Source organism: Falco naumanni, chromosome 6, assembly GCF_017639655.2.
Source record: "Falco naumanni isolate bFalNau1 chromosome 6, bFalNau1.pat, whole genome shotgun sequence".
NCBI lineage: Eukaryota > Metazoa > Chordata > Aves > Falconiformes > Falconidae > Falco > Falco naumanni.
In genome coordinates this window covers 36903226-36929336 of record NC_054059.1, presented here as the reverse complement: position 1 = coordinate 36929336, position 26111 = coordinate 36903226, and the positions used below count along the sequence as shown (strand labels likewise).

General features: G+C 42.9%; 2 protein-coding genes and 1 long non-coding RNA gene across 9 annotated transcripts in view; 1 reads left to right on the top strand and 2 right to left on the bottom strand.

Moving 5' to 3' along the window:
- MFSD2B (major facilitator superfamily domain containing 2B) overlaps window positions 1-4801 on the bottom strand; it is a 38118-nt gene extending 33317 nt beyond the window's left edge. For both annotated transcript variants that reach the window (XM_040599314.1, XM_040599315.1), the window contains exon 1: window positions 4449-4801. In XM_040599314.1, the coding sequence (XP_040455248.1) occupies window positions 4449-4688 (240 nt within the window). In that variant the 5' untranslated portion in view covers window positions 4689-4801. The remainder of the gene's footprint in view (window positions 1-4448) is intronic.
- On the top strand, window positions 1719-8681 carry LOC121090613. Its single transcript, XR_005828626.1, has 3 exons — window positions 1719-4212; window positions 4983-5698; window positions 8622-8681. It is a non-coding gene; the product is annotated as an uncharacterized LOC121090613 (long non-coding RNA).
- UBXN2A (UBX domain protein 2A) lies at window positions 6835-25355 on the bottom strand. 6 transcript variants are annotated; one of them, XM_040599322.1, is made up of 7 exons: window positions 25231-25355; window positions 22031-22084; window positions 20464-20599; window positions 18607-18716; window positions 16882-17022; window positions 11578-11742; window positions 6835-8733 (listed from the first exon to the last, which is right to left on the bottom strand). In XM_040599322.1, exons 2-7 carry the CDS (start codon window positions 22069-22071, stop codon window positions 8445-8447), a joined length of 882 nt encoding a protein of 293 aa, XP_040455256.1. In that variant the 5' UTR covers window positions 22072-22084; window positions 25231-25355; the 3' UTR covers window positions 6835-8444. The 6 variants fall into 6 exon arrangements, with proteins under 6 accessions (XP_040455256.1, XP_040455251.1, XP_040455253.1 ...); XM_040599317.1 differs by lacking the exon at window positions 25231-25355 and adding an exon at window positions 24697-25025; XM_040599319.1 differs by lacking the exon at window positions 25231-25355 and adding an exon at window positions 24450-24690.
- Between the last annotated feature and the right edge of the window lie 756 nt (window positions 25356-26111).

Here is a 26111-nt window from a genome sequence, read left to right as displayed (position 1 = left end):
ATTTGTTACAAAATGCTGGTGTGACCCTGGTAAAATCACTTGATTTTGTACATATTCCTTTTGACTTGGCTTTTCTATATCTTTTTTGAAAGTTGGCATAATAGGGAAAGCAATTTTGGGGCCCAAGTCCTCTTCAGGAAGGACTCTTAAGTCACTCTAAAAAATTTTGCAAAACTGTGCTCTCTCATTTGCCTTTTGATGTTTGAAAAGTACCATAAGCATCCAAGAATATTCTCTAATAGAATTGTCAAATAAGAGTAAGATAAAAGCTGAAGATAAGGTTTCACAACAGTGATTAAAAGACAAAGAATGCACATAATCTAACAGAAAGTCTAATGAAGAACACAGTTTTCCAATAATAGAAGTTCTAAAATACTAGAAAGCCTTAAAAAAAAATCTTAAAACTTAATTTCATGCCATAAAATTCAAAATATAGGAAGAAAATGATTCTTCATTAATCTTGTGTTCATTTCAAAGGGGCAACATATCAAGCTCAAATTTAGACTTAGAGGTTTTCAATCCTTCTTTAAAGATTGCTGTCAGCAGGAGCCAGGAAACATGAAGAGCATCAGCAATGTTAATCTTGGGCTCTGTGCTACACAAGCCCTTACTTCTTATATTAGATCAGGATAAAAACAGAAATATAGTAACAAGATCCACCACAATGACAATATTCTGATGCATTACCTAATTTCTGAACATTTTTAAATTTACTAAGTACCATCACCTTTACTACCTAACAGTTTTGTTAAATTTTAGATTTCTACACAGAGATCTACACACATTTCATCATCTAAGCATTTTCTTTTGAACTGTTTTATGCGAGTGGGTGTGAACAAGCAAGCACAAGTATCAGGACTCCTTCCTTTTTGTGTTTCCACAGAGAAAGATGGAGTGGCATCCCATTACTATGCCCAAATGGACAGTGTCAGGGCAGAAGCTGCAAGATGGTATTCCCACAGCAGACCCCACTCATACTCCATATTAGGAATTTTCTTCTTTCCAGGAAAAAAACAGAAGAGTGATAAACAATCATAAGACAGACTTCAACAGAACAATCTACTATTTAATTTGATAAGAGATGTTAAACACAGTCTGCATACATATTTGCTGAACAAAGTAACTCTCAATTTTTCATACATAAGTCTTATTAAATGTGGGCTTTACTACACTTGTGAGGTCCACAGAATCATGTCTGCTTGACTCACAACACAGTCATCCTGAGCTTTGCTCCAGGAGTTGTACACTTTTAAACTTTACCACACTTTTATTTTTTAATCATTCCCTTCTCCTAGCCTCACCTCCAACCTCTGAGAAGTTAAATTACTTTTAAAAGTTTATTTTCCTTTGATACCTTCCCCTCTGATCTCCAAGCATTGGCAAGATGACTTCCAGCTGAAATCAAGAGATACAAACCACTACTATGAAAATCCTGTATTCCATTCAACCCCCAAAACAACCTAAGAAAAACTTTTAGATCCATAATGCTGCTTTCCCACTTATTTTCCCTAGTAGCTGTCATAGAATCACAGAATGTTTTGGGTTGGAAGGAACCTTTAAAGGCCATCCAGTCCGCCACCCACCCCCCCCCCTGCCATGGGTAAGGACAACTTCCACTAGACCAGGCTGCTCAAAGCTTCATCCAACCTGGCCTTGAACACTTCCAGGTATGGGGCATCCACAGCTACTCTAGGCAACCTGTTCCAGCACCTTGCCAAATGCATTGTAAAAATTTCTTCTTTGTGTCCCTCTTTCAGTTTAAAATCATTGCCTCTTGTCCTTTTGATAGCTAAGGCCATGATAACAGAAAAAGTAAATGCCTCTCATAACATATTATTAAAAAAAATAAAATTATAACACAAAGAATGTTAAGTTCTCAAGAATTAGTCTAATTAAAGTTGTGGTATAGAAAACAGTCAACCAAGATCTAAATTTACAGGTGGTAGGCAGTACCCCTTTCTTTATCAGTTTCATGGTTCTTAATGCATTTTTTTTTAAAGCCTTACTGTGATTCCACGCACTCCCAGGATGCTGCTGCTCTACTTTTTGAACCATATTCCCAGATCACCTTGAAGCAAAGTTATTACTTTGGTCAGAGCAGTAGTTAAGCTTTCACTAAATTTTGTTTATGAATATTATTTTCAGAATGAAACAGGTGGTTGTAGATACAGCACACAGGTATCCTGTTCAGTCAGCCACAGAAATGCAGGGTATCAGCAGTTCATGAACCTTCTGAACTGGAGGTTACATGCTGATTACTGTTCAGTACCTTTTTTCCTTTTATTTTGCCTAATTCATTTCGGAATTCATTTGTACATTAAGCCATAATACACCACAGCAGTTCAACACATGAACGACACGTACCATGAAAGGAAATACCATTGCATTCATTGCAAATTTGCTGCCTGGTAATTTCATTGAGCGCCTCCAAGTTTCTGTCCGCTGAGAAATGATCATTCAGACTCTCCATTCTGCTGCCTCTTTCCAAAATCTCTTTTGACTTTGCATATTAAAGTTACATGGTAATCACTAAGTTTTCTACCTCGGTATTCTATGAAACAGCTGTGAAAATGAAGGTAGGTCCCTGCACCAGTAAAGCTGAAACATCCCTCTTTCTAGCACTCCAGGCTTACAGTTAGAGATTAGAAAAGATACAGGTGGCAGCTGCCCATTACAGGATCTAGAGGAGTAAGGCCCCCAGCCTGTGTTGGGTTTACATGATATTGCCAATAAATGACACAAGAAACTGTCTTGAAGGACAACATCACAATTGTGCAGAGCAGCATCACCACCAGCAGTGCATTCTCTATGAGCAACCAACAGGGTTTTCTCTTAAGAGTGCATTTCCCTACTGCATTGCTTCCTCAAGCAACAGAAGTTGATTTATGCAAAATCCAGTAAAAGATTTTTCACCTGTGTAAGTTTGTCAGTAAGCTTAAAGTACTCCAAAAACTCACTAGAGACCTGAATGTGTAGGCAGCGGTCAAATAAAGAACAAAAGACAAAAGTATATACAATGAAAATTGTGTTTTGAGACCCCTGTGGTATGGTTGAATGTCAACGTCAAATTGCTTTTACAAGCTTCAAAATAAACGTGAGAGAATGGGGTGAGAGGTATGAGAAAGGAAGGTCAGATGAAGTTACAAATTTTTTTTGTCAGATTAACTTTTTTATTTTGTACTTCTACATGACCCTGTCATATCAAAGTTAATTGTATTCCAAGGTAAACCAAGAAAGCATTAATAGCTGAGAGATTTGATTTTGCTCATTAAATAGAATAATTGTAAACACTGTTATAGAAAATAAATTCATCTCATACACTTAAGTTCTTTTATTTTTGATTCTCTTGTAAGTTAAAACCATACTTCTCAGCACTTGTAAATTCTCCTGCCCCCAACAGAAATTGAATACAATGTTTTTAACAGATCACCTTATTTCTAAAGAAAGTATTTAAGCACACTGAAAACTCTTTGCAACTGAGTGAAGATACTGCGTGAACACCATGGGCATGGGAAGCAGCTGCATTTTGTCCTAAGCTATCCTTTATCAGCCGGGGCCAGAACTGCACCAACAAGTAATTTAAAAGCAGTAAGAAGAGAGAGCAAAACGTGTGACTTGAAGATAAACGCTAGACTTGGTTTATCTGAGGAACAATGACAATGTAGCTAATGAGGAGCAGCTTTTGAGTTGGCTTTTCTTTCGGTGTAGAATTAGTACTGGTGATATTTTTCTGCTCTGTGAGTGACTGTACAACCGCCTCTTAAAGAGGGGAGTGTGACAGTCACAGGTGGCATCCCAGGGCCCTCATACCCAGTACCTTGAGGACCACTTTCGAGTTTCTTCACAACATCAGCCCACCTGAGAGAAGGAAGCAAGAGGGACCGGGTTTGGGTGCAGACACCTAGAGAAGGCACAGAGCCCCTCAGCTTGCATTACCGGCAGCAGGAGGAATACGTTGGGAAAGCACCGACCCTGCAGGGGAAGCATTTAGATTCTCTCTCATTCGCGACACTCATCTGGAAGTCAGGAGCTGAGGAGGCTTCCCTGAGGAGAGCGAACGCCTCCCGCCGCCCGCACCCCTCCGCCCCGACGGGAAGAGAAAGTGGAAAACGAACGAGCTTTCCCGGCCACCGGAGCGGACAGGGACATAGCGCGTTCGAGGGAAAACTCCAGTCGCGCGGAGCTTCCCGGGGAGAGAGGAGCGGGTGGGCGGTGAGCAGGTGGCAGCTCTATCGGGTACCTCGCTGAAATCGGCTGCCCCGCGCACAACGCTGCAGCGCCAGGTGCAGGCTGCCCCCAGCCGCCTTCCCCGAGACCCCTCGGCAACGGCGGCCGGCCGGGACCGCCCCGCACGCACGGGACCCCAGCCCCGCTCTCGCCCCAGGGCTGTGGCCGAGAGCCTCCGAGAGCCCGTCGACGGCCGCTTTTCCCCCTCCCCAGCCCCTTACCTGCTGCTCCGCCGGGCGCTCCGGGGTGTCCTTTGCAGCCCCCGCCATGACAAAGCGGCCAGCCCACCCCCGTCCGACACCTGCGTGCCCGGGGCGGGGCGGCGGAGGGAAGGAGCGGCAGGGCGGGAGGCGTCCCCCCCCCCGGCTCACGCAGCGCCCTGGGAGGGCAAAGGCGCTGCTCGCTGCCCTCCGGGCCCGGGAGGGGGTATTCTCCGCCAGAGGAGCCCCCGAGGCCGGCATCGCCGAGCCCACTGCGGGCGAGAAGACCGCCCCCTCGCCCTCCGTGCCACCTCCACCGTGGGCGAGGAGTGGGGCAGCTGCCGGCGGCGGGAGCAGCAGCACCGCCCCGGCCGCCGCGTTCCGTGAGGTAAATGCCGGGCTCTGCTGCTCGCTAACCCGCCCGAGCGCCCGCCCCGCCGCTCCCCTCAGAGGCGCTGGCGGCCGCCGCTCCCGCCGCGAGGTGCCCAGCGGTCGGGCGGTTTCTGGGGCTGTTTCCACCTGAAGTCTAAAACCACCAGCTCTATCCTTTTGTAGGGTTTTCGGATGTGTATGAATTTATAGCCACGGCAGCCATGCGTCAACTGGACGTGAGACCACCCAGAAACCGCACCTGACCCGGGAAGGGCTGCTGCCCGCAGGCCCTGGGGCTCACGCCGTTACTGGGGCAGTACAAGTTCACCGCCCCGCTCTGCCCACAGGACAACGACCTCGCAAGCATGCTCTGCATCAGCGAGGAAAAAAAAAAATCAATTAAAAATTACATTTTGAAGTATGAATTCTTTCAGCAGTGAGACAGCCTGGGAGAAGAGGTTTTCAACAAACCAACACACACGGGGACTCTGTGATCCGCTTGTCTTGTGAAGAGGATGACAAATCTATAGGCACAGGGCTTCCTGGCTCGACTGATTCAAAGAGCTCTGCTATCGATAGGGTCACCCGGTGAGTATTTGACAGCCACTGCAAACTACCAAGTACTGATATGCAAATCCTGTGCAACCTCATTTTGCAGGAATAATTATCACAAATTTGCAAAATTCTGAAAGAGTAAGGCATCAAAAACTTTCCTTAGAAACAGACCAACACAAAACTGGAATTGTGGCCTTAATGTGCCTTGTTGAAAACTCTGAAGCTTCCATGCTCCAAGAAGTCCTTAAAGGCTGAGGCCAGATGGGCTTCAAAATAGGGGTGGACTGCTCAGTCCCTTAGCCCCAATACATAATTTGTTCTGAAATACCGAGCTAGATAACAAGGTATGTATGTAATGTTAAAATTCAGCATTTAAGTTCTTCATTTTCTCTTCCCACAACAGCTTCGTAACATGTAAAATCTTTGTTACCTGCATTCGCATGTTTCTTCACAAAGGAAAAAACCCACAGAAACCATTTCCTTTGTTCTTTTCTAGGCTATTTAAATTTTGCTGTAAATTATGTTAATGTACAGGCTTTACTCAAACCAGTGAAGGCTTGTGAAGAAACAATGAATAACTGATAGTATTTGTGTGTTTCACAAGCTCAAGCACTGACAAGCTAGTTTTACTGTTTGTCCAATGCACAATAGCTGTCTACAGCACTGAGCATGAGATTAAGCCACTGAGACACTACAGGTAGCTAATCAGTCTTTACAAATTGACCGAAACCTGCTAGATTTAGGAAAGCCCTGTATTCATTCCAAAGATTTTCTCCAAATTAGTAAATTATCCAATCCACAGTTTATTGCCTTTTGTAAAGGCACTTTCTAGTCTAACATGGGATTAGTGCAGTCAGCATCACTCCTGACTTTTTAAAGGTTTGTTCTCATTTTGTAGTTAAAAATGTGACACTTTCAAACTGCACATACACACTCAGGTACACCAAAGCTACAGCGAGAAACAGCTGATAAAGAACAATAGATAGCCAGAGAGAATCAAGCTGTCCAGCCTCTTAAAATACTGGTAGCAGACATGAAACATTGAAATATTAAAGCACAGACTCATAGAATGGTTTGGGTTAGAAGGAACCATAAAGATTACCTGGTTCCAAACCCCCAGCCACAGGTGGGGACACTTCCCACTAGACTAGGTTGCTCAAAGCCTCATCCAGCTCCTTTCCAAAACAGTGACCTTTTGAAAACAAGCAAAATGGATCTACATACCTTACAATTTGACACACACACCCCTTCAATTTCAATCTATTTTACACTATTTCTTCATATTTCTATGCTGCAAATGCAGGAATAGTATACTGCTACTTTGATGTTCCATGCACATTTTAGACAAGAACAACTGAGCTTACAATCAAGCATGTGTGGTTTTCTAATAATCAGGTTTACATTAAGACAAATTCAAAAGCATCAATTAATAAAATTCACTGTTCGGGAAGCTCTGCAAACCAAGGATTGGGTCTGTGTCTGTAGGTGACATTTCAGTTTTACTAGTGGATTAGTCCGCACATGTCTTCCTACTACTAGAGATCTGACAGGCTTTTCATATAACAGTAGAGGAGACAGTGCAAAAACAAACAAAAATTTAGTTGTATAATTTTCTACATAAACATGAATGACAGTAGCACACCTGAATAGCACTGAAGACTGTTAACTGCATAGTTTTCATGGATTTCCTTGCTGAATAGGTATTTGTGCAGCTGACTTTCATTTCACTGCCCTCAAACATACCAGGAGAGATGCTAAAGCAAAACAGTTTTACACCCCTGGGAATGAAATAAGTGCATCCCTAGTTTGAAGTAACATCATTTTTAGATATAATTCAAGTCACTCCAAGTCATTTTCTACTTAGAACAAACCCAGGAAATCCCAAATCCATCTTTCATCTAACCACGCAAAAAGTAGTACAATGCCAGCAATCATCCATTTGCGTAGGTAGCACAGTCAGCACTCACTGAAGGCCCCAGGAAGTCTTCCATTCACAAACCCACATGCTACTTATCAAATACAGTACAAAATATTTAGTCTTTATGCTGATGTCTCCTCTAGCAAAACATGGAATAGACAGCTACAAATTTTACGCCTCAAGTACATGAGTAGCAAAATAAAAGATCTGGATGGAAATGGGGTAGAGGGGGATGTGGTAACCTCAGTTTTCAAATAAGGATTTTCAACACCTTCAAAATTTGGCCACGTGCGATTAGTGTCTCAATCAGCTGGCCAGTTCAGGACAGATGCACATATATAGTACAAAAACAACTGTGTCCCTCTAAGCCCCTATTCCTGTATGGTAGTCTCCAGATAAGCTGAAGTGTTTGTGTGACGAGGCTAAAAGTGAATCTCTATCCTAATGAGCTAGGTAGTTTAACATCACCCTATCTGTAAGACACTCGTAGCAGCACAAGAGAGGCAGAAACCACTTCAACCATTGGTAATAACAAGTAACAAAGAGCTTACTTAGAGGCACTTCATACAGTATGCACCAGACTACCTCATTTCTATCTTCTCACACATGCCCCTACCACTATGTGAAGACTTGATAGAACACCACCCTGCAGATCTTGTGATAAAAGTTAAAACCTGAAGATACGGATATTGAAGATTTTCAAGTTATTAGGAGTTCAAATGCGAGCTTCCCTGCAGCATCTGTTGCCTAAAAGTCACTGTGAGAAGAATGCAAACTACAGCAGCTTACACTGAAATGTAAGTGAAACCAATCAGTTCAGTTTCACTTTAGTCCAAAGTGCAAAACTAAATACTATTTTTCCTTAAAAGGTGCTATCAGTAGTAATTAAGTCTCAGAGAACTGTTCTGCCTAAATACACTCATTAAAGAACTAAGAAGCTTTCTACTTAGGGAAACTCTAAGGATGACCTGTTGTACAGTTACCTCTGCTACATTATATAGCCAGGATCTGACCATCAGATTTAGTTGAAAATACTTCTATCATACCAGACGATAGCACGTATTTTGCTCTAAGAGCACAGTATGTAAGGATGAGAGTGCATCCACATATTGCTGGTTAGATTTTTGGTTTTGTCTAGTTCCATGTGTATGCAGTTTTTGGCCAGTTAAAAGCTAATGTGATCTTGTACTTTTGATAGCATTTTTTTGCTCATTCTTGAGCTGTCCATTAGGTGTAGCAGCAGTTTTATAGTCATTGTCAGGTGCTTTTATCACTAAGAGTCTGAAAGGTTCAGTTGTTTTCTGAAGTCTCTGAACAACAACAGCATTTTGCAACTTTGCTTCCTCTAGTGTGAGCGTCTCATCTTGCAGCTCCCGAAACGGCAGCGAAGTCGTCAGTGTGAAGGGAACACCTCCTTCTGATCCTTGATACTTTGTTATGAAGTCTCTGACATGGCTTATTCTGAGAAGAAAAAAGAAAACGGCGTTAGAGCGCTCCAGTCCCAACACAGACCATATGCACAACACACATAGCCACCACGGCAGAATGAGACACCCATTTCATGTGATAGCTGATGGCATAATAATGGAGGAATGCAGAAGGGGCAGTATCCTAAAGTGCCTCATCCACTTGGGAGGCAAGGACCAAGGTTTGCATGCTCCAAGAGCATTCCTAAGGGAAAAAAGGATGAATATCTTATTCTGCGCACTCAAATGCTTCGCTATGGCTCAAATGGTAGTTACACAAGCCTACCATTTCTTAACCAGCTGGTGGAGCTCTTACCTGAGGTTTCTGTAGCCAAGACCTATATGAAGGATACCTTCAGCGTGTGGTACATATAGCAGAACCATAATAATAAAGAAAAGAGTTTGCAAAAATTGTCTAGGTATCTTGTGAGCTAACTGGGTCTAAATATAGTCCCCTTCTACCAAAGCAGGTGCAGCAGCGAATTTATTACGGATTCAAGCTGCCTGTTACAGTGTGAAGAACCTTGCAACAAGTGACCAAGACAGGTTTAACTGTGGAAGAACCAGGACTGACCAATTTAATTAGAAAATTAAGATGACAGGATACATCTATACCAGCAAAACAAACATATTGTCAATGTCCATTCTCTGATCCCGAGGCCATCTGGTAGACTCTGGCTACTGGCAAATGATTAAACTCATCCTTCCTCTGCCCCTTTAACAGGGTAGCCCATGGGGTCTACTGCCTCCTATAAATGGTCCACAAATTGAACTAACACCTGAACCAAGCCTAGATATTGAGAAAGTGCTAGCTGGGTTGGGGGAAAGCCATCCTAACAGTTTAGCAGCACAGATAATGACATTTTCACACCTTAGCCATACTTAGTAGGACAGATATAGACAGCATCTAATTCCTGTGCACACAGGCCGCAATGAGGAGACAGTGCTTGGTCTTATAAACCTAAAGCCTGAAAAACCTCAAGCAGGAATAAATTTTTGGTTTGACATTTACAGGTGTCTACATGAATTGTATCAAAGTTCATTGGGTCCCAAGAGCAACTCAGGCAATTAGCCACCAGCTAACCACTTTAACATAAACAAGTTCCTTCCCAGGCTCTATACTCAATGCTCCAGGGTCGCAATGACTTTGCAACTGCTCAACAAGGGACACAACTCTATTCAAGACACAGCTATGTGTGCTATTCCTACAGCACTGCTTTGCTAGTTGCTTCACACTCATGTCTCCTCCATTCCCCATACTGCAGTGTTACAGCACTATCTGCACTTTTGCTCCAGTGCTGTAACTTCAATCTTTCATCAGTAATCAAGTCATATCTAAAGTAGTAGTTACTGTGGCACACACACTGCTCTGTCTGCAAAAGGGTAAAAGTGATCAATTTGCCCAGACATTGCAGTATATAAACTATAGGTAGATAACCTGCAGCATAATTAACAAATAGTTGACTGTTACTGCTTCTCTACTGAAAGGAGTGCTACACATGCAATTATAATGCTTAAGGGCATGTACTTTAAAATTATTTCCTCCTATTTCTTATTACATCATATACAAATACTGTATACAGCACAAACATGCTGGTCTTGTGGCAAAAGGTTATATTATGATTGAATAGTCATTGCAAACCACTTCAAAAAGAGCATCACATCAGCAAGGCTGTTGTTCTGCTTATCTCAAACTTTTTTTTCCCCCTCCAAAAGCACTTAGCAGCTATTCAAACTGCTATTTACCACGAAGATGACAAGCTTCTAAATATACTTAAATGTGTGAAACCTGGAATAATTAAGATATTAAGCCCTCCAATTAAGTATTTATAATTAAAATAGCAATTGACCCTTCAGCAGTACATCACAACAGTATTTCAGTTCATACCTCAGGCCACTAACAGAAATAAATTAGGTCAAGTTAAAGGAAAAAGTTACAGTCATTAACCCTCAACTGCTGAGCTTTTCTGCTGACCAGCAGTGTCAGAGATGTATATGGTTTATCCTGACAGCAGCCTGGGTTGTATTAAATCTATGATCACTTTAAATTGCTTCACAGAGAAGCACAGGCAACATATCCTTTTCATATGATACGACTATATAGTTTGGAGTAATTTATCAAATTACAAATTTGAGAAAGGTCTCCAACAACAACAGTTCTACAATTTAAACATTTAATCCTACTTTCTCAAAGCTTCTGCAAATATATCTGCAGTGCTGACACCTTCTGACATCAACCCCATTTATAAGCCACTTTGGGAACTGGAAGTTTTACTAACTAAAAATTGAAATGGGATGTATTCTATTCTGCCCACACTGACATGGCAGGTGATGCACCTCCCCTGCCTAGTGTGCTGACTCTGGCCCACCTAGGGTGGAGCCTGAGAAACCTCTGAGTCACATCCACCAGCTCCCAGCTGCGGTGCTGCCAATGTCCAATGACCAGCAGGCTTTTTACTAAGAAATTTGCTCCACATGTAGTTGTTTTGTGAGATGCCTGTCATCTTAAAAGCTGCTTCCTCTAGCAATGATCAATGCATACACCTGAACTTCCACTGACCTACAACAAACTACTACAGTTTCCTCAGATTTTCATTTATGCTCAGTTATGTCCTGGCTATTAACATCAGTTCACACTCCTCTTATGCTCCTCTCTTGTCAGCTGAAAGATTTCTCAAAATTTGAAAGGAGGTTTTCTAAACACAGCTGAACACAGTCCGATATTAAGTGACTTGAGAAGGTAGATTAGTCACAGAACGTGGTGACTTACCATGTGTACAGGCACGAGACAAATAGTTCAGATGCAAATACATATGACAGAGATAAAAATAAATCTTACCTGTGAGAAACATTAAACTTTTGAATTATCCTTTCCCCATCAGCTAACCAGATCTGGACATTAGTGATAGGCTCCATATCATTTAAGGGCACTAAAGGCAGATGTCTTTTGTTGTCAGGTCCTTCATGATCATCTCTTACTTTAGAGATTATCCTTGGAGTAGCACTGAAAAGAAAAGCCATAAGAGGTTATGCTTTTTGTGTAAATGTGTAAGCTTGAACTTCCCTCCAGACCTCTGCTTCCAGAGCTTTCTGCCCTGTATCAGGGTGCACTGATGCCTTATTTTTTTAACAAATACAGGAATACTGACATAAATGTCACCTGTTGTTTTTTTTTTTTAACTGTATGCCAATACGTTCACTTGAAGACTTCAACATGCTAAAGAACCAGTTTACTCATGTTAAACATTTTTATAAGACAGAAGTGAACTTAAATATCAGAGGATTAAATACAAATACACAAGAGATGAAACAGTCTAAAGATTCCTCATGCATTTTTTTGCACTCTAATTACACAGGTGAAACTTTAAGGAGTTTAAGTATTGAATTTGCATACTCAATCTTAATTTTCACCATAATGTGATTACAGTAATTCAATTTAACTGAATGTTGTTGCCTTGATTTAGACCCCAGGATCATCTATCACAGAAACTGACTTCATGTGAAAATGCAGGCTGATGCACACAGCACTTGGATTTTGTTTTTTTCTAAGGCACTTTCAACAGCTGACCCTACCATAAGGGCAAAGATCCATAAAATGACTTGACAGAATACAGGGACTTCAGTCCAAGTGCGTGGTCTTAAAAAAAAAAAAAAAAAAATTACTGGCAAAAATTTTTATTCTGCAAAAATGTCTAGAGCTTAGTGCTTCTTTCAATACTAAGCTTGTTCAGTATGCACTGTTTAAGTCATCGTAAGGCCTGATCCAATGGGTACATCCTCAGCTCATGTGAGTATAACCAGATGTTCACTTGCAAAACAATAGCAGTGATTTAAGGAGTTACCATTTCTTCTCTGAGCTCAGCTGTGGTCACTGACTACATGAACACTTCATGGTGGTTTGCCAAAAAGCTTTCTCTTTGCACAGAAAATTTATGAGTTACTGTTTCTTGAGAGAGAAGCTGGTAACCAATCGCCATAGAACAACAGCCTTAACAATACTACATCTGCTTTGCAGACAAACCCCGTCTTGCACCCTTATGTTCTTGTACCTGTCAGTTCAATCATAAAACAGAAAAGTCACAGACAATTTATTACTAAAACAAAGATGGCTAATGACTTAATATATTCAGGTTAATAAAGTTAAGAGTCTTGGGCTCAAGCCCTTCTCAGTCTGAAGTATTTCAAAAACTCTTTATCACCCTCTGTTAGTTAAGTGCCCCAACTTCTAGGCGATCAGCCGGTAGAGGCACTTTTTATTTCTTCCATTGAAACTCTGCAAAAAGAATCAGAATCAAGGACTCTCATTCCCAAGTGAGTGACAAGAGATGTTCACTGCAACTGGAGACAGATGAGGGGCACAGAACTGACTGGTTTGCATTACACAGTCAGCTGGGGAACAAGAACTCGGCACCAACAAATTCCAAGAGACACATCTGTAAAACATACTGGTAATCCACATACAGGTGAATTAACTATCATCCACCTGCCTCTGCTGGTTTACTTATCTCACACCCAGCTTGACCTCAATACAAGATTAAACCTAATTGCCCTCCAGATCTGGAAAAAAAGCTGGAGCACCAGCAAGATAATGTTAAACAGTTTGGGGAGCAGAGAATAAAAAGCAAAAGTTCAAGTCATACTTTGGCAATGATCAGCTTTTGCTGTCTACTCCATCAGTGGCGTTCAGTTCCAGGTACAGCCACTAAACTGTAAGAGCTCATGTGTGAGTTGGCTGTTTCCAGTACAGCGGCGCCTGGAGAGGCGGCCAACTGTGCAGCTGCCAGGCATCTTGTTTGAGCCTGGGCTGAACTACTTTTTAGCCCACGACTCACAGCCGTAGTTCAGACAACTATCTCAAATGGATACAGATTTTGGTGTCATTCTCAAACCAGCTTCCCTCATGGTCACATCTTTGAATTTGTGGCAGGCACTGGAGCTGATTCTTTCAACAGCAACTATGTATGAAACTGAAGCCAACGTGTTAAGTGAAGCTGTAAGAGAAAGATCTATATTCACCAAGATGTCAAGCATTTCTGTACTTAATTTTGCTCTTGTAGAACTGACAGATAAAGCCATCTAGTGGTGGGAGCTTTGGCTAAAGCCGCAAACCAATCATCTAAGTCTGTTATTATCCTGAGATCAAAGCATTATCACTCCTTCTAAAGGCTTATTCCTTTTATAAGATTATCAAAAGAAGATGTAAACTAAAGATCGAAGAGGCCTAAGAGCCTCATGTCAATTTTCTGAAAAGAAAAAAACCCATGAGTTCGGTATTATGCCTTACCCTGAGTAATGGTTAAGAAGCTGGACACACAATGTTTTACCCTAATGAGGTTATAGAGCAAGCCCACTTTGCTACAAGGGATTTCAGTCAATAGTTTAATTAACATGCTTCTGAGGCAGTCTTTAAAATGCATTGATAAGCTTAATAGAAAAGTGAGGTTGCAAATTTTGTTATAATCCCAAACTATTAAATGCAGCTGAACTGTGGTAGATCAAACAGAATATATCCATTAGTTACATAGGTTCATAAGGTATATTGGAAAAGTCTGATAAGTTTCATTTGTTTCTCCTGTACAACAAAAAGGGAAAGGATCAAGCTCATCTGAGTTACATCAAAAAACACATCATTTCTAGTTCCTACATTTTTCTCTAAGAAAATTTTTTAATGAGCGATCCGCCACCTAATTCATCCATCTGGGAACACTGACAGAAAATCTGTAACTATTAAAAAAAATGTTTATTTGATAAGCAGAAGTTTAGCTAGGTCATAAGCTTAAGTAAACTATTCAGTCATTAGTCTCTCTCATTTCTGATTAAGCACACAAATACAACTGTGGAAAAGTTCTATAGCTTAAAGCTTGTTACAGGTCTCAGAAAGCACTACTATTTCCCCACAAAGTTTTCTGCTGAAAAAGTACCATATGCATGCAATGGACATTTATTAACATCAGGAAGTGAGCACTACTTTATGGAGTAAAAGCACTTATGGCTCATGTTTCCAACATCAGCAAAAATAATTACTTGTTTTTAAAGAAAAGGCTCTGATAGCATAGCACTGAATAGACTAGCAAGAGTAAGGGGAAAAAAACACCAAGGCATTTTATCTAGTTCATAAAGAAAAAAAATGCTAAGCAAGTTGTTGGATGTCTCAGTGTACAAGACCAATCAGTCAAAATTCACAGAAAAGCATGTTTCTGGAAATACAGTCGCCTATTAGGAAGCAAGATCATTGCTTGCTGTAGGAATGACAGAGCACGACAAGCAACTGAACAACCATTTAGCACTAGTTAGCAGCAGAAACCCAGCATGCTAAAGGCCTTTTTTGCTTTTGCTATATACAGGTCTACTTGTAGATAAGGTTAAGTTCTTGACCTTTGTTTGCTCAGGATTTCAGTACTAGCAAAAGCAAGCCTTGCAGCAGCTCATCCATCTCTCAAGGGAAGATTTTGCCTATTGACCGTATCTACTCAAGCATGCAGCAAATGAATGGACTGTACTACAGCAATGGATGAAACTGATAAAACAGGTACTTGCTTCTCTGAGGCAGCCTGGAACTATTCATCCTTTACCACAATCAGTTTTTACTCTGTACCTTATTATCTTCATCCCTTGCCCCACCAATTCCTACCCAGGTCATGCTTTCCCTCAGCACAGGCATTAATAGCAAGCCCCTTCCACTTAATCATAGAATTGTTTAGTTTGGAAAAGACTCTTAAGATCATTGAGTCCAACAGTTAACCTTAACACTGCCAAGTCCACCTCTAAACCAAGTCCCTAAGTGCCTCATTCACACGTCTTTTAAATACCTTCAGGGATAGTGACTCTCATTCGACAACCCCTTCAGGGAAGGAATGTTTCCCAATAGCCCATCTAAACCTCCCCTGGGCAACTTGAGGCCATTTCCTCTTGTCCTATCACTTGTTAATTGGGAAGAGAGACCAACACCCACCTTGCTACAATCAAAACAAAGCAGTTCACCTAAGGTTTCACCACAGTCTACTAACCCCAGTCAGCAGGTCACCAAGCAGTCTCATCTGTGAAGGCCTCCAGTCACTGAATATGTACTGTTCCCTAGGCTGAGGTCTGCTTTAACAGGCAAATACAAAAGTCTTACACAACAGGGACACGTGAAGCAGGTAATTTGACTGGAGTAAGCAAAAGTCACAGACATCAAATACATGAACTCCTGGCCTGCTCCTCTACAACAGCCTTCCAAAATACAATACTGTTTGGTTGTAAATCAAGTCCAGCTTTAGCTCTGGCATTAGTGGCTGACAGCCTCCAACCACACAAGAGTCACAGAGTAAAGGAAAGAGGATTATTGTAACCCACTAAAATTTCTTACTGCCATAAATGCACGGTTCAATACAGAGGAATTTTAAGAGAATGCAAAATAACCTCTTCTTCAGTTTCCTTTACGGGACTGTCAGACTCCCTCTTCTCACACCAAGTATTGCACATACAGCTTCAAAAGAGATTATTTTCTCTTAAAACACAGAAGAGAGAGCCTTTCAGCTAGAAACAGTTCTGTTAATATTGAAACCTAAAACAAAGACAACCAATGAGAACACAGCCAGTAGGTTGTGGGAGCCAGTTATCCCCCATGCAGCACTCAGACACACCTAAATCCTGCATTCAGATTTGGTACCCAAGATAAAAGAAAGATGTCAATAAACTGGAACAAGTTCCATGGAGGGCCACCAAGATGGCTGTGGGCTGCATCATTTGCCCTGTGAGGAGAGGCTGGAGGAGAGGCACCTGGTTCAGCCTGTGGCAGAGACTGTGTTGGTACTAGGTACCTAGTAGCAGCCTGCCAGGGCCTACAGGAGGTCATCAGAAGGAGTGAGCCAGGCTCTTCATGGTGGACATAAATCAAAATAAAAGGCATTCAGACTAGATAGAAGGAAAATTTTCTTTCCCATGATGACAGTCAAGCACTGAAACAGGTCATGCAGCTTCCACTTTTGCAGGATTTCAAGGCCTGAGGGCAACCTCATCTGTCCCCACAGCTGACCCTGCCTGGAGCAGGAACCTGGATTAGAGCACTCCAGAGGTCACTTCCAACCTGAATTACAAGATCTTTTACCATAGGTACAGTTCTCCTCAGCTACTCAACCACAGATCATGTCAGACAACTCACCTTCCTAATCTGTAACCGTGTCCAGAAAAGGGATGAAACATTGGCTTTTTTGATAACAAATACACCTTATCCTTTTTATCTTCCACTTTCACGTCTATCTCCTCTTTATCAAAAGCTTTTCGTAGCTCAAAAGGCAGTTCCCTTGAGAAAAAAAAAAAGTCAGAAAAAGAACTCCTATACTATCTTCAGTATACAGAATAATGATTAAAACATCTTCTATGTCTATCTTTCCAGAGATGATGCTTTAAAAAAAACCCAAAAAACATCACAAGTATATATCAAAAATTGTTAAGTGCATGACATACAAACAAGTTCAAGTTCCTGATCTGCAAATTACCTAGAAAATGAACAATAAAAAAATACTCCATCATCATGCAAGTTTTTGAATAATGTTCAAATTTACTCAGCAGTTACTACTCCAAAGCACATGGTGTGTAGGAAGTTCAGTATTGCCATACATTGCTGCAAAAGGTTCAAGTATTTTACCCACACAGTTAAACAAGAAGAAAAAAAAGACAATTGGCTTTTAAAGAGAAAGAACTGAATTTAGATGCACAGTGTTTAATTACAAATAAACACAAATTTCAGCTTTTAAAAATTAAATCATCACTAATAGCTACACTCTTTAGTGCAGCAACATCACACTGAAAACACTTTATTTGCATTAAGCAGAACACAACAATGCCTTTGTCTATGAGCTCTGATACAGATACTACATTTTTGGGTGGTGGGGCTCAGCTGGCACTGGGGCTGTACTAAGTGCTTCTCTACCATCAACGATTATGCAGGAACCATCTTGTAATTAGCATCTTCACAAGGAAACAGTGGAAGAGAGGTGGCAAACTTTTGATGCATGCCCACAAAGAAAGCAAGAGGCTTTAAACAGTGTGGTTAATTGCTATTACAACTAACAGCCATGGTGACAGCCATAGAGGAGAAATATACTGTAAAATTAGCATTTTTGATGGGCTAGTGAAGTATGGAAAAGAAAACAAAATGCAATCGGCTTAGTACTTTCACATACTTGAAAAATAATTATTAAATTATATTCTTCTCTCCATTTGTTTGGGGTGAGGAAACAGACCACAAATTAAAGGCTCAAAATTTCACTGGTTTGTACCGGCAACCTCCTTTTTTAAAGCAACGCTGCAAAACACTAAACAGAAACCAGGATAGCATGCTAATTTTTGACAGCGGGATAAAAGTAAGATTGCTATATACACACAAATGACTGAAATAGCAAGTTTGTAGTAGGAAAAATGAAATTTAAGACCAATCAATTTCTTGATGTTACATGGAGCAACTATGCCCATTTAAAGCTTTTCATCAATAAAAAGAAAACAAAGACAAAAAACCCCAGAAATACTCAACCACTTGTGCGCCAAGTTCATTAGTCAAAGTACCATTTGATCAGTGGCTCTTACTAGCCACTGATTTATTCTTTATTTCATTCTGCACCTGCTGTGCACCCTACCAACACTCACTTTTATCTATTTCATCAGCAACTGTACAACTACTGCAACTGAAACCTACATTAAACCTGTTGACGCTAAAACAGCCATTAGCACTGCAGGATCTGAGGCAGGCAGTGGCCTACGCTCCTACTGGGATACTGCAGTGCAGCAAAGCCAAGCAGCTACGCAAAATATTTGTAATTAGAGCACAAGCTAAGTGCTATCCAAAGCACATTAACTCAGGCTGATTAAGAACACAAAACTCACTCACCCTTTTTTAATGGAATCCAAGAACTGCTGGTTTGCAGCGTCGCTGTAGCTTCTAAGTTCACCATCATTTACTGTAAACCCATTTTTCCAAAGTTTAATGATTACATCAACCTATAAAGTAAGAACAATTTTCATTATAACACTGATGTAAAACCAGTTTGGTATACCCAGAGTACCCTAGAATTGTAAATCGTCCACTGCATGGACTAAAAATACCGAGAGAAGGCTCACTATAATCTCTCTTGGCCCTGTGCCAACAGGCAGAGCAACTGCAAAGGATAAGCGACATTTCTAAGTATCTTTTGTCAATCAGGGTTAGAAATAAACCTTCCCCCAATCATTTTGCTTTCCTAGGTCAAGAACACTCCTTCAATTCATCAAGGGGAAAAAAAAAAAAAAAAGCTGGAAGATCCCAGCTAGCTGCAACTCTTCAAAAGCTAATTTGAGAGCACACAGGCCTGGTGTTGGAACATCAACTACCGGAACAGTCCAGCTGGGGATTTATTAGGGTAAAACTTTGTTCTGATCATTCAGGACTATTTTCTGAAAGGCATAAGATAATGCATGCAGAAGCCTTTCACTCAGGAAATGTGGTAAGCATCAGAAAATTTACTTTCAGACAGCCACACATTCGTGTTATCCTGGAATTCCTAGGTATATCCAAAACCTTGGTGTTAGGGGAATGAAAAAATAAATTCTCAGTAATTAATTAGCTCTGCAAGAGAACACGTACCACTTCAAGTTGTAACCTTCACACTGTTCACTGAAATCTCTCCAACTTTAACACAGATATATTTGGGATTGCATTTTCATATTTATGCATCACACCATTTAAGGAAACATTTGATCATCCAGGTCTGATCCCTGAAATAACATTTTCTCAACAGGTACTTGGCCACATGTGAGGTATATGCAGCATACACACATGCAGAATTCACCTCAGCTGGAAATCTGTTTGAACCAAGCTTGATAGTACTTGAAAATTATTTTTTTTCCTCTTTTTTGCAGTTTGATTTGTTAGGAGATGACTGCTACACAAATACACAGCATGTGCAAACTGCTGAATAAAATTCCTTCTCTTTTGGTTTGGTAATCTGTCAAAAAGGTATATAGCACTCAGCAAGATTAGATTCCTTTAAGAAGTCTTGTGTCTCATGACACCAATGCATACAGAAGGAGTTCTCATCACAGGAAGGTTCCTCTACAGTAAGCCAGTATGCAAGTTTAACATGGACTAATTATTCCACACCAGCTTCCCATTTAGACATTGACACAAGTACTGCCACAGAACAGTATTTCAGAACTGCAATTTAAGGTATTGCTCCTGACACTCCTTTTTCTCCCAGGCTCAGCTGGGGATGCATGAATGTAATTTCAAGCAACGCTCACTCCAAATTTCTCCTTGACATCTTTGTACTACACGGCCTTTTTTCCAGCTCCTTAAGAGTCTTTGTAGAGTACCAGAAAGACATGAAAAGGACAGAAGCACTGATATAACACACCCATACTAAACAGCCTGCTACTACTATAACTATTTAAATGAAAGCAAACAGGAAAAAAAATATTGGGCTATGCCTCTGCATAAAAAGACTGCAACTCTTTAAGCAACTTCTTAGGTTTACTAATCAAGCAGAAGTGCATTAGCCAATGCCAGGGTAGTGTCCTAGAACAACAAGCACAGAGGCATAGGCCTGGCTGACTAAGAGATGGGACGCTGTTCCCACTGCTGTCTGAATTCTGTGTATGGTTTATTTACAGATGTACTGGATAAGACTGCCAGACTTTGTGCATTTGTTTTCCAGAGTACTCCTGGAGTGATATTATGTTAAAACACGAGTATTTTTTCTTTACCACCTACCTGGTTCTTGACTGTAGTTGGGGGCATACATATAGCACCAACCTTCTGAGCTTCTTCAAAAAGGTTATCTACAAAGTAGTCACAGTTTTGCTCTGTACCATTCAAAATCTGATCATTGGTTCCTGATTTACACATCCTGTAGAATAAAGACATAAGTAAATATGATGCCCCTGAATGCAGTAGAAGACAAGCAGCTACCCCAGAAGTTCAGTACCAAGAGGTGTAAAGAGCATGCTCCCCTGCACCCGGCTTACTTGGCTATTACAAAACATCAGGCCAGCTTTGCCTTTTTAGAAGCTTCTTAGAAATCTCCAACTGCTACATTGGACTTCAGAAGCACAAGTTAAATAATAACAAAAGAAAAGGTGAATCCATCTATGCAGGAGCTTCTAAACTTGGTATCAGAACAAGGAATGCAAATTAGCTAATTCATTCTTCTAGTTCAGCCCATCAAACATTTTAATTCCACACCAATGACAGGCCTTCCTTAAAGCATTTCCATGATACTGACTTGGGTGACTGACTTCGCCATAAGAAAACACATACAATAAAATTGCCCTAGGATTTACTCTACCACCACTTCTTGAACCTCCCCATTCCCAGCACCATCACAGAACCACCATTACTGTCTTTGAAAGTACATTACAGAAACTCAAGAACAACTGACAAACCACTTGAGCACACTGAAGAAATACAACAGAAGGCTTCAACCTTGTGGAGACTGCCAGAGTATTAAAAAAGATGCATCAACCACATATTTTTATAGAACATTGTATATATGACAGGTGTTTCTGTTAGATTTTCACCCATCAAAATGCAGAAATATGCAACCTGAATGAGTATCTTTCAGTTTAGATTCTTTGCATAGTAAGAGGATTATGCAGCTTTTGGTAAACATTGCAGGAGTTATTCCTATTGGAGACTCAGACAAGTCTATTTTAAGCAATTCAGAAAAAAAACCAAAACATCCCAGCTCTTGAAAAATACCCAGTTTTACATAAAACTCTGCATTGAATTCAAGAGCAGCAATGCTTACTTGAATATTAATTAGATACATTTGCATAAAAGGAATTGTTTGCAGTGCATCTATACAACACTAAGAATCCCTACAGATTAACATCTTCAAACAAAAGAAAAACTCATCATTAAAGAAGAAATTTCAAAAGTATGCTGTCCCCATTATAGTTTTCTAATAGAACATAAGAAACTTGAAGTATTATTCCAAGTATTCACTAAGCTTTACCTTGGAAACATAACTGGAAAACCAAATACCTCCATATCAAACGTAGAGGTGCACAGTGAGTTAGCAATTTGTAAAGCTGCCTTTCTATTTTAAATAAAAATATTTATGCAGCTTCTTGCATCTAGGAAACATTTCAGGTATGTGAAAAATCTTTTCGCAAAACAATTTTTTTTTTAAAGCAGTGTATGTGGGGCAGGTCAATACAGGAAAAAAGTCAAATTTTAAAAATTTATGTTAACATAAAGTTTGCAAAGTCATGACAGGAAGCACAAACAGCAAGAGGAAAGGAAAAGGAAAAAGGACGAGGGAGGATCTGACACCTACCATTCTTTCTTTACAGTTTTGATATTGTCCATGTCTTTCATTCTGGTGCTTCGCCTAATTGTGAAAAGAAGAGGGTTTTTTTAAAAAAAAGGTCAAAACAACAAAAAAACCCACAATCAGACAAAGTGCCCACCACACCTTGCCTCTTTTTGTCACTGAAATGCTCTTTATAGTTTTTCCTGTGTTAACAGTACATTTAACCAGAAACCTCAACCTCCCCCCCACCAAGTCTCCAGATGGTTCTTTGTTTTCCTGCAGTTTCTAATTTAATGACACATGAACCATACATCAGTTTCACATGTTCTAAAGGAAGATTAGTTTTTCATAAATATACAAAATAAACTCCACCATAACAATGCAAATTGAAAATTTCCATACTTATGCTAAGCAAGGAAAAAAATATCACATTCCTTTTCTGAGTGGCATGATGTAAACTCCCCTGATTTTTGTCACAGCACTATGAGATTATTGCAGAAAAACTGCACTGCCACTGCAGGCACTCTAACGACCTTCACCTTAATAGCATGCATTATCAAAAGGTTTGTCAGGTTCCTCTTCCTACCTTACTTCAACATATTGGTGCAGCATCCCAGAAACTGTGAATTAACATTTCTCGTCTATCATTTAGCTGGACAGAAAATCCTGGATTTGCAAGTTCTTTATATACTACAGGATTAGTCTGCTGAGTCAGAAGAAATGAAGAATACCACACTGATCTCATTACGCTCATCTCTGAGCTCTCTGAAAAGTTACAGAAAGTCACAAAAAGCCAGACACTCCCCAAAAACACCCTTAAAAAACCATAAAATCACTCTAAAATCAGACAAGTCCTCAGGAGAAAAGAAATTTTAAGTTGCAATTGTGTTTAAAAGAGTTATTCCTGAAGTCCACTGGGTACAGGTTTCACAGATGATGCGCTGCTCCTGGCCGGTTTGGGACTAAATCATGACACTGTGTACGGCTTTTAGAGAGCATCAACCTAAGTAGTAACAGCCACCATACTCCTGAAGAAATGGTATGCACAGCAAGACTAAAATAAATTTTAAGTGGTCTTGACATGTAATTTAACAAAAGATGGAGGGGTTCAGGGGGAACAACATTCACTGCAACACTAACAAAACCCCCCAATTATTCAGTACTAATTCACGTTCCTCAGGAGATTGATGTTAATATTCTTGCATCTTGAAATTTAAATCCTTGTGAGACATGTTCTGTAGAAATGTATATAACCTTTCGGTTATATAATGACCAAATAGATTCAGTCAATATGTTGGTAACAGGTTTTAAAGCTTAGGCAGCCTTCAAATTAACTGCTGCTATTATGCATTAGGTCAAAACATTACACTTAACACACCTTTGACATGTCACACAAGATGCAGTACAGTCTTCGTCCCCCGTCTCCCGAAATGTTCTGCCCAGACATTATATATATCTCAGACACGCCTGTGCTGGTACGTTATGACCTTGTACGTGTATCTGATTGCTGTTCTTGGAACTTTGTACCTCTACTTGGAAAATGTGAACTTTCAGGATCAAGTAAGTATAGCATATTTAAGAATGCTTAAAAAAATAGTTTTTCAAACTTGTCCAAAATTACATTTTAACATGCTTTAGCACAAAGTAATTTTTTGTGTTTTCTGTTAATGCAGTTATCTTCTAATCTCTTGCTATTCAATGGATTGCTCCCCAAAGCAACAAGAGCCACCTCCAGCCATCTGCTTTTGTTGGTTCTCTGTGACTTGTCATCAGCACTGTTGAAAAGAGACAGACAAAGAAGCAGCTCTTCAAATTAATTCTTTTGCTACATTAGGCTGGCCTCAAACGTGCGTGAATATTATTCAAAACTGGTCAGCTGTGAAAGTCGCTGTTCCTTCTGAAGTACAACAGCAATTAAACTTAGAAAGCATGTTTGCGTTAATACATCAAGGTGAAGAAATCGGCTTATACAGCATATTGATGTTTACTGTGACCAAAAAAGCTATTAGGAGACAGTCAGCAGACTGCGCTGCCAGCACCGTAGCCCAGCAAGCCAGCCCGACCGGCAGAGCCCACCGCGCCCGCCGGCCAGCCCTCGGTGTACCTCAAACAGTGACCGCCTGGGTGCACGGTTTTTGCGTCCGTGATAAAAAGTATCACGGAGCCGAACCTCCACCTCCGGAAATTAAATGTGAAGCAGAGACAGAAGCCGCAGCTGCCCGCAGCTCACCACAGCCACATCCAGCAACTGCGGCAGGATGCTCCCGGCCCTGCCCGGCCGCTCCTGCCCCCCCGCCCCCAGCGCTGCCCCCGGCCCCCTCAGGCAAGCAGCTCTCACCTACACAGCCACAGCCACGGGAGCTGCAGCCGCTATTTTTGTGCTCGAAACTGTCGAGCCCACGCAGCCAATTCCTTGAAGGCAAAAAAACAAAACAAAAACTACCTTGGATGCTCTCCTCGCGCTGGTGGGCTGAAACACGCGAGGCAGCCCGCACAGCCCCCCCGCCACGCCAGCCTGCCTCACTGACTCTGGCTGAAAGTATAAACTTCTCAAGCTCAGCACGCTTCACAGCACTATCGCTGCACCGCGCGCAAATCGCGACCGAAACCTGTACCGTGCCGTCCAACAAAGAAACAGGCAGCCACAGAGAAACGGCGGGCGTGCATTAAAAGCGAGATGAGCATCAAACCTCATGGCCTGAGCATGACCGACGGGCTCAGGCAGGAGGCACAGCGCGCACGGCGTCCCGCCGGCCGGCCAGCAGGGCTGCGCGCTGGGAGAAACCGCGACCCCCGCGGGGCCCCGCCGCCACACACAGCCCGCGCCGGGCGGCACCGTGGCGCGCTGGGCAGCCGCTGAGGTATTTTTAGAGACGATGAGACAATATCGTGTGAGCCAGGCGGGGGGAAGCGCCCCGGGGTACCCGGGAGAGAGGCCGGGAGGGGCCACGAACCCCGCCCCCCCCCGGCGCCCTGCCCCGCGGTCCGCCTCACGCTGCCGGCCCGCTCCACGCGGGACGGGACCGCGGGCCGCCGGCGGGGCAGAGCGGGGCGGGGCGCGGCGCGGCGCGGCGCGGCGGCCGGGGGGAGGCTCAGCCCGCCCTCCCCCTCAGGACAGACCCAGGCACGGCCGCGGGCAAAGTTGAAGGCCCGGTACGGAGCTGAGGGAGCGCCGGCGCGGCGGAACGCGCTCCCCCGGCCCGGCCTCTCCTACAGCAACTCACCCCGCCGCCGCCGCAGCGCCGGCAGCACGGCACCGGCCTCCCCGCCGCGCCAACTCGGCAGTGTCCCGCGGCCCAGCGCGCAGGCGCGGCCGCCGCCGGCCAGGGCACCCGCTGCCCCCGCCCGGACGGGGCGAGGCGGGGCGGGGCGAGGGGCAGGGCCCACCCCCGCTACCCAGGGGGTGGGGCCTGGGCCGCTGTGGCCGGGGCGGCGTGAGGGGGCGGGGTGTGCCGCGCCGGGAGTGGCGCTCCGTGGGGTTGCGCAGCTTCCCCAGGGGCTGTCCCGCTCTGCCCTCTCGGGAGAGACGGGGCCTGGCGGGCCTTACTGCCCGGTGCCTCCGCCTGAAGGGGCCGGGCCCCCGCGCCCCGCTGCGGCTCTTCCTCTGAGGCGGGGGGCAAAGTGCCCCGGGCAGGGACGTGGTGCGGCGCAGCAGCCGTAGCGGGTGTCATGCGTGGGGGCTGCTGTCGCCCTCGGGGGGGCGGGTGAGCTCTGCCAAGCCGCCGCGTTTGGCTGCGGAGGCAGATTTCGCCTCCCGACTGAAGAACAAAGCGGCGGTTGGCAGGGCTGTGCGCGCAGCGGACAGGCGGCGGCGGGCCGCGGGCGGCCGCGGTGGCGGAGATCGGGTCCGGTGTGGCGGCCGGGCCGCGGCTGCCCCCGGCTCCTTTGTCTCTCCAGGCCCCCGCGGAGGACAGTAACAGCCGCACACTGAACCCTTTGGAGATAAAGAATGCCTCATTACGCTGGAAGGGCCAGTTAAGGGCCAGAGTTGACATACTCCAAGAGGAGCTCTGTCGAGGCCTTACGCTGCGGACAAAAGAGCGGCGGGGGGGCTGCGATGCATAGTCCCGGGGGTGCGGCGGGGAGGGGCGGGGGGCGGGACCCT

Bases quoted from the DNA above. Each gene is read 5' to 3' on its own strand.
- UBXN2A (XM_040599316.1), bottom strand. From the start codon at position 22,618: ATGCTGCACCAATATGTTGAAGTAAG. The intron at 17,023-18,606 runs GTGAGTGAGTTT...TTTTTTCTCAAG, and splicing joins TTGGATTCCATTAAAAAAGG to GGAACTGCCTTTTGAGCTAC. The intron at 8,734-11,577 runs GTAAGATTTATT...TTTTCTTCTCAG, and splicing joins AAGTTTAATGTTTCTCACAG to AATAAGCCATGTCAGAGACT.